General features: G+C 31.6%; 1 protein-coding gene across 1 annotated transcript; it reads right to left on the reverse strand.

Moving 5' to 3' along the window:
• Positions 1 to 3,436: 3,436 nt before the first annotated feature.
• LOC107631871 (protein neprosin) lies at positions 3,437 to 7,474 on the reverse strand. Its single transcript, XM_016335446.3, has 7 exons — positions 6,898 to 7,474; positions 6,726 to 6,812; positions 6,401 to 6,619; positions 6,149 to 6,313; positions 6,012 to 6,065; positions 5,318 to 5,464; positions 3,437 to 4,119 (listed from the first exon to the last, which is right to left on the reverse strand). Exons 1-7 carry the CDS (start codon positions 7,216 to 7,218, stop codon positions 3,742 to 3,744), a joined length of 1,371 nt encoding a protein of 456 aa, XP_016190932.1. The 5' UTR covers positions 7,219 to 7,474; the 3' UTR covers positions 3,437 to 3,741.
• Positions 7,475 to 7,834: the final 360 nt, after the last annotated feature.

The following is a 7,834-nucleotide window of genomic DNA, read 5'->3' on the forward strand; positions in this document are numbered from 1 at the left end:
ATAAAATCAAAAGATCAAAGAAATATACCATTTAAGCACAAAAGAATGCAATATTTAAGCACTAATTGTCAATTTCTTGTATGAAAAAGTATAGAAAAATATGACATGATGACATGTCATCAAACTTCCCTTGGTAAAATAGCATACATTAAGGGGGAGTCATGTAACAATTGGAAAGGAAGGAATCCAAGTATTCACAAAGGGGGTACTCTAACTTTTTTATCTCTTTTCATTTCAATTTTTAATAATGTTTGTCATCAAGGGGGAGATGGATGAGTTTGGAAAACTCTAATTTAAATTAGTGATGATCAAATATTATTAATGTGATTAATTGCAAAATTATTAATTTAGTTTCAATTCATATATGTTGATTAAAATAATTTTGCTATGCAGGTTTCAATTGGGTCGAAAAGAAAGAAAATTATAACAAGCCCAATTGTATCAAAAATATATCCAGCCTTGGTATTAAATTATTGTGATTATGGTGGCTGAAATTATGGTTATGTTACTTGGGCCGAAAAGAAAAGAAAAATTTCAATCCCAATATGAATGTAAACATTCAACCTTGTTTAAAATGCTTAAGTATTATGGTTGAAGCAATTTGTGGTTAATTGAGCCTGAATCAAATTTATCTAGCCCAAAATGATTTGCCCCAAGACTATTAAGGTTGGTCTGAAAATTAAAAGAAGAGAAAGCAAGGAATCCTTCCAACGAATCTCTTTCTCTCATGTGATGGATTCCAAATTTAATTCAATTATCATTAATGCATTGGAATCATGAGAGAGAAATTGATTTCATGGTGATCATCAATGCTACACGCTGCTCAGCAAAAGGGAAGCAAAAGCAACTCATTTTTAATTAATTTATTCAAATTCATTAAATTGCTTTTGCTTTCTACTCTCTCTTCTCTCTCATCTCTCTTCTCTATTCGGTCATATCACAATAGAAACCATGGAAGCTATGGCAAGTTACCGTAGAGATGAAGATGCAAGCAACAAGACCATTGTAATGATGGCAAGAAAAAGAAAACAAAAAGTATGTTGTGGCTGAGGTTTTCGTCACATATGGTAAGATTTGGTGAAGAGATCTCAGCTTCTCCATATCAAAAATGGAAGAAGAAGATTTCGGTCAGAGGAAGAACTCAGAGGGATGGCTCGTCTCTGCTTTTGTGTTCACTCATCACAGAAGGTAGCTAGGGTGGCTGCGTGAAGGAGGAAGCAAAAGTGGAGCAGGAGGAGCTGTCATGCATCAAGAAGCATCAAGGGCTAGAAATCCTACTTGGAGGGTAAGTCAAGTTGGATGACTCAGATTGATGAAGATTGGTGTAAAGAGAAGACACAGAGGTAATTGCATGTTGGGTTTTAGCATTCGGTTATCTCTCCTCTCTCTCTGGCCGAACCGGTTTTGAATGAAGAAGAAGAAGTTTAGCTTGGTTCATTTAGTTTCAACCGTGGAGGCTTCCCCCTATATATAAGGGAGAACAGCCAGGGCTTGAAGTAAGGAGTGAGAGTGCAAGGCACAGAGTTCTCATAGCTACCTAAGCTAACAGAAGTTCTTCTCCTTCAATGTTTTTCATTTTGTATTTTTCTGTTTAATTTTTTCTGTCTTGAGTCTCATGGAAAAAGGCAAACAGTGAGGTTTGTAAGAAAAAGCCATAGAGCGGAAAAAGGCAGAGAGTGCAAAATTAAAAGAAAAATCCATAGATGTCCTTAGAGGTCCTTTGTACATCTGTGTTGTGTTTCATGATTCTGTGAGAATCCCCTTGCAAGTTGGGTCAGCACTTAGCAGTTGGAAAGCTTGGCAGTGACCAAGTCAAGTTCAGGATTTTGGTTTAGATTCTGGACTTGTCCCGAATAGGAAGGGTAGTTCCTAGAGAGAATTGGTGTTTGTAATCAAGAATGATTATAGTAAAATTCCATCATTGTTATGATGGAGACTGGATGTAGGCTGCATTGCACTTAGCAACTGAACCAGGATATATCTTGGTGTAATTTTCTCTATCTTCTACTCCATTTCTGTTTCTGCTGCCCAGGAGATAAAACTGAAAAATATCTCGTGCCGGGTGACGAGATAAAAAGAAAAAGTCTCGTGGCTGGGTACGAGACAGAAATCTAAAAGTCTCCAGAAGTTGTTTCAAAGACCAGCAAGTGTTATTAAGTGAAAAAGGGGCTAAGATTCAACTCCCTTCTCTTAGCCACTGAAAACCATCAATTACAGGTACTCGTATTTTATTTACAGTGTATTTTGCACGTACTGTAAACGAAATATACATGTCTCATGATATTCACTATATTTCATTTAAACTATAAACGAAATGTACTATATTTCGTTTACCGTGTAAACGAAATGCGTGCAAAATTAATTCATTTACACGGTCAACGAGATATGATTAAAAATGAATTTCGGTAAAAACACTGGAAATAATGAAAATCGATAAATAATATAATTATTTAATTTATATAAATAAAAAAACCACTTAATTAAGTTCTTTTGGAAAAAGAGTTTAAAATATAAGGACTTATATTAAAAATAGCTTATAAATAAATTATTTTGTATTTGAAAAGTTACCGTAGAAATACTTGTTTTAAAATTGTGTAATAAATAAATCTTCAAAAACTCATAAATAATTTTTGGAAAAATGAAAATATATATATATATATATATATATATATATATATATACTGTTCCAAACACTATTAATGTGAATTTTTCTATGAAGCAGGGATACTTTGCTGAATTGTCGTGTCCGCGTGTCTTAATAAAAAATAAAAAATTCTTCTCCAGACACGCCTGGACACACCTAAATATCATCATGTGTCAGCGTGTCCAATCTTATTCTTAACATATATTCTTAAAATAAATTTAGATATAATATATATTATTATTTATTAAACAAAAATATTTTAAAAATTTGATATAATTAAAATAAGACATTAAAAATAATTAAAAATTTTAATTTATATTTGAATATCAATAAAATATTAAAATATCATTACGATTTATCTAAAAAATACTTTATATTTTATATGTATGAGTGTCCCCGTGTCATGTAAGATTTTAAAATTCGTGTGTCGACGTGTCCCGTGTCGTGTCGTGTCCCGTATCCGTGTCAATGTCCGTGCATCTTAGAAATTTTCACAAGTCAAAAGTCTAAAAAAATAGATATTAAAGCTTCCCAAACGGATCCTAAATCAACTCCATCATCAAAAGAAAAATGTAAGATTTATTTCTTTGATAATGCGAGGAGTTTAATTTTAATAATTCACAGTAAATTTTATATAATTATTTAATTAAATTTATATGTTTATATATGCTTTTTTAAAAATTAGTAGTAAATTTAAAAATTAGTTACTTCCATTAAATATGTCAATACACGATAATTGCATAAAATATTTTTATACGGTTGATGTGTGAAAATTAAATACTAATTTCAATAGAGAAACAAACATAACACTCCTCAAATTTACTGTTATAAATTGACAAACAATCACATACCTTTTTTCATAGATTTACATCATACGCACAAAAAAAACAAAAATAAATTCTCTAACCTATTAGTTAAAAAGAAAAAAAAAACTATGGCAATAATAACAAATATAGCCAAACCATATGTGATCACTTATCAGCTTATAATGAAACCAAACCCCCCCCCCCCCCAAAAGGGCAAAATGGAACAAAAAGAAAAAGAATATATATTTATAATTATAATAGAGAAACCTATACTTAAAGAGCTTGTTTATTTCAAGGGCATCTAACATTCCTTCCAGGACCTCCATAATAAAAGTAAGTTCCCCAAACATGATTTGTCCCTTCCCTAATGTCATAGCAATTGGAATGATCAGCAAGTTGGTGAATATTAGAAAGAGGGAGCAAGTTGTTGTCCCAATCAACAACTTGTAGGTTCCTAAAATATGCTGCTTTTCTAAAACCTTCCTCAGCAAAATGGCCACTCCCCATTTGTGTGCCTGTGTGGTAACCCCTTGATCTTGAGTTCACTATCTCTCCACCAAATTGAACCATGTTTGCATGGCTTCTCAAGTGACTAAACAAGAATGCTGGCCAGTATCCCACTAGTAGCCCTGACCCAAATTCCAACCACCAATGTCCATGCTTGGGGTCCTACACACCACATACAAATTTTCTTCATATTATTAATTAAGAATATCCTTAGAATTTCATCATAGTATATATTAATTATTAAAATGAGCAGTGTATCATGAGTAGCAAAATTTATTATTTTTTACTAGCACTTGATTAATTATAAATCTTAAATACTAAATTTTAAATTTTAATAGTATAAAAATAAACTGTTAACTTAAAGTATTGACTAATATAAATAAAAAATATTAATTCTCTAATATTTCTCTACTAAAATTTACTAATTAACAGCAATCAGATATTCATATTATTCATTTGTCTTTTTTATCTGTCACTATCATTTTTTTGATACATTTTCAAAATTGTTGTTTGGTAAGAGTCTCAATACAATTTGTATAATGATTTTATCTATGCAACTCCTAAATTTTGGATAAATGAAAAATTCGGTTAAACTTTATTGATAATTTTCAATTTTCATGTTCAAGTATTTGTCTTCATCTCAAAAATATGCAATTCCACCATATTTATGTATTTTTATCTTAAAACAATTATTAAATAGAAACATAGTAATAGTAACGGATAACAAGTAATAGACAAAATATATACGACTTATTATTATAAAATTTGAGTGTAACATTCACTATTTTGTAGGCATAATAATTACAAACACAAGACTTATTAATTTAGATGATATTACAAAGAATTGGCTGTTCAACACTACTAATAATAGCAATGGAAGAAAGCATAAATGAGAAAAAGAAAGCAGGAAGGAAAGTTTTGCTTTAAATTCTTTTAGGGTCGAGAAAAAAAGGCAAAGGTTGAGCTGTGAAGTGTTGCTTTAATAAAGGTATAAGGGAAAGGACCCTGTATAGAGTTGTGAACAGGACCCCATTATGAATGACACTAACTAGTACAAGGAAAGCAAGGGAATCTTCCATTTCAATAACAGTAAAATGAATACAAATTCAAAAGAAAGAAAAAAGAAAAGAATGCAAACCCAATTATTGCTTTACATAGATACAAATTTTTATGTGCCTTCATTGGATTATGCATGTCTAACTTTTTTTGTCAAAGAATGCTAGAATTTGTGAAATATATTAGAAACAATTAACAAATCACCTTTTATGTGTGTTTAATGAAATGGACCTTATTTTTCTCTTTAATTGGTGCTGAATTATTGAATTAAATGAAAGAAAAGGAAAGTGTTATTAATGTTCACCTTCCAAACCATTATTCCAATGTCAAATTGTCTTCCATTGTAAGCTGATCTTGGGTTGATTGCAGCCCCTATTGCTATTCTGTTGTTAGTTTGGACAAATCCTGAACATAGTAAGTTGTAGCATCCTGTTGTTTGATATGCATCTGTCTGTTAAGTAGAACAAATCAGTTAGGTGGCAAAGTAAATATGAGCCTGCAAAAATAATAAAAGAAAACAAAAAGGAAAAATAAAATAGACCCTTTATCAGTTTATCTAGTATACAACTAAAAGCATTGAGAACATACTCATCCTTGGATGTTCTAAAAAGAATAACAAATTAGTCTTTTGTTTTTTTTTTTTTTTTTTCTATAAGATTCATACATAACAAGGCACTAACATATTTACTATCCCAAAAAGGAACTATAAGGTTCATTTAGTTTGTGTTTTTATTTTCGATATCTTTTGTTTTTTTAAATTTTGTAAAAAAAAAAAAAAAAAAAAAAAAAAGAGAAAACAGTAAAAACAACAAATTTTTGTTTTTTATTTTTATCTTTTGTTTTCTATTTTTTTTTTGTCCAAACAATTTTGGAAATAAGAAAAAAAAAAACAAATCATATGGATTTTATATTTTCTGTTGGTTTTTTATTTTATTCTAAGTTAGGGACGAAATTGAGAATTTATTGAAAATTAAAAAAAAATTAATTGCAATACTTACTGTCCAATAAGTGAAGAACCTAGGGTAATTATCTCCATATAGCTCAGGACTGACCTGAAAGAATAGAAGGTTATTAGGCATATTGATATGGGTGATGATTGAATGGAATTAAAAATATGATGAAGAATTAGACATACCTGCCATCCAGCTTCAATGGTATTGAGATTATTATCAAAGGATCCACCAATAACCCATATTTGTGATAAGCTGAATTCATATTGATCAGTTACTATTGGGGCCCACACATTTATGCTTGCTTTTGCTCCATAGTATTGTTCTCCATTCACAAACACAACTGCATGCTGCAGCATTTCACAATCATTTGAATTATTGAACTCAAAAGAGAGAAAAGTAGGATGAAAGCAAATGAGTTGAAATGTAAAAGTAACCTCATGGCCGGAGGCGGTTGAGTCTCGGCGTACGCCTCTCGGCTTTCTTCCGAATCGCCGGATAGAACTGGACCGGAGAATGTCCTGTTCAGTTGTTCTTCGGATCGGAATGGTTCCTTGAGGACATGATTCACCGGAATGAGTCCAAAGCTGGTGGAAGAAGCTCTCAGTTACATTATCATTGTTTTCTTCATATCCCTTTGGCCTCTCTGGTGGCTCCTGTTAAACCTTAAACCTCTTAAACTCTCTCACTCTCATTTGGAATATTCCTTTTTTTTCTTTTCTGTTAAAATGAAATCAAATGAGTTTGGATGAAATTTATTACCAATGGTTTTTGTCCTTTAAGGTTAGGATGGTCAAAAGCTGGTTGCTGATGAGATAAGACACAATCTATCAAGTCTCCATCTGGACTCTGCAGCCAGAAAAAAGAAAAACAAAACAATAAACATAAAACTCAGATCACTAAAATTCATGAGAATAATAAAAAGAGGGAATGCCTGAATTGTCTTGAGAGGAGGTTTGTTGATCTTGCTCAAATGCTGTCTTATTCTCTTTAAACGCAAGAATGGCGTAAAAGAGTTGTTGGTGGCAATGTGGTAAGTTGAATTAGAGTGTACTGAAGGAACAAGAAGAAGCAACAGAACAAGGGACGGTAATAGCATAGGTATAGAATAATAATAAGAAAAAGAAGCCAATTTGAAAGAATGAATCTTTTGGGGTCTTGTTAGTTGTTGTTTTGTTGTGTGAATGGAAGCTGCAAAAAATGGCTTATTCCTATGATTTGTTGTCGAGGAAACTGAATATCCTTTCATGTCCATACAAAAGAGAAGGAAAGAGAGAGAGAGAGAGAGAACAAAACACACAAACACAAACTTTGTTGGCTGAATTCACGTTTTTATCAAATTATAAAACAACTGGTCCTGACTCCTGACTAGAGAGAGAGTGTGTAAATATGAGGTTTTATAATTTTGATGATGGCAGTGCCACACCATGAAAACACTAGGCACCAGCGCATATAATAGACCGAGACACCCCATTGGTGGGGCTGCATTTTCCAAGTTTTTCCTTTTTCACTTTAATTCAATTGATTTCACTTCTCAAACGCTAATAGCTGGTGTTTGGTAATCAATACAAAATCCAACCATAAATACATAAATAAAGACATAAACAGATAAATATAATTATATAAGAAAATGTTAGAGACTAATACTTTTAGCGTAAAAAAAAGAGTTAGTTACTGTCAATTTAAACATTTGACAAAAATAAGAAGACAAGTGTTGGATTTCTCAGGAGTGGAATAGTTGAAGAGGACAAAATAAATGACCAAGAGGCATGTTTTGCATTGTGGATTCTAAATTTCTACTTGTTTTACTGCTTGCTCTGTTGTAATCTCTGTTACTCCCTGGAAATAAAAGGTTTTGTGGTACAATTCCC

The sequence above is a fragment of the Arachis ipaensis genome, chromosome B1, assembly GCF_059453495.1.
Source record: "Arachis ipaensis isolate K30076 ecotype BB chromosome B1, ASM5945349v1, whole genome shotgun sequence".
Lineage (NCBI taxonomy): Eukaryota > Viridiplantae > Streptophyta > Magnoliopsida > Fabales > Fabaceae > Arachis > Arachis ipaensis.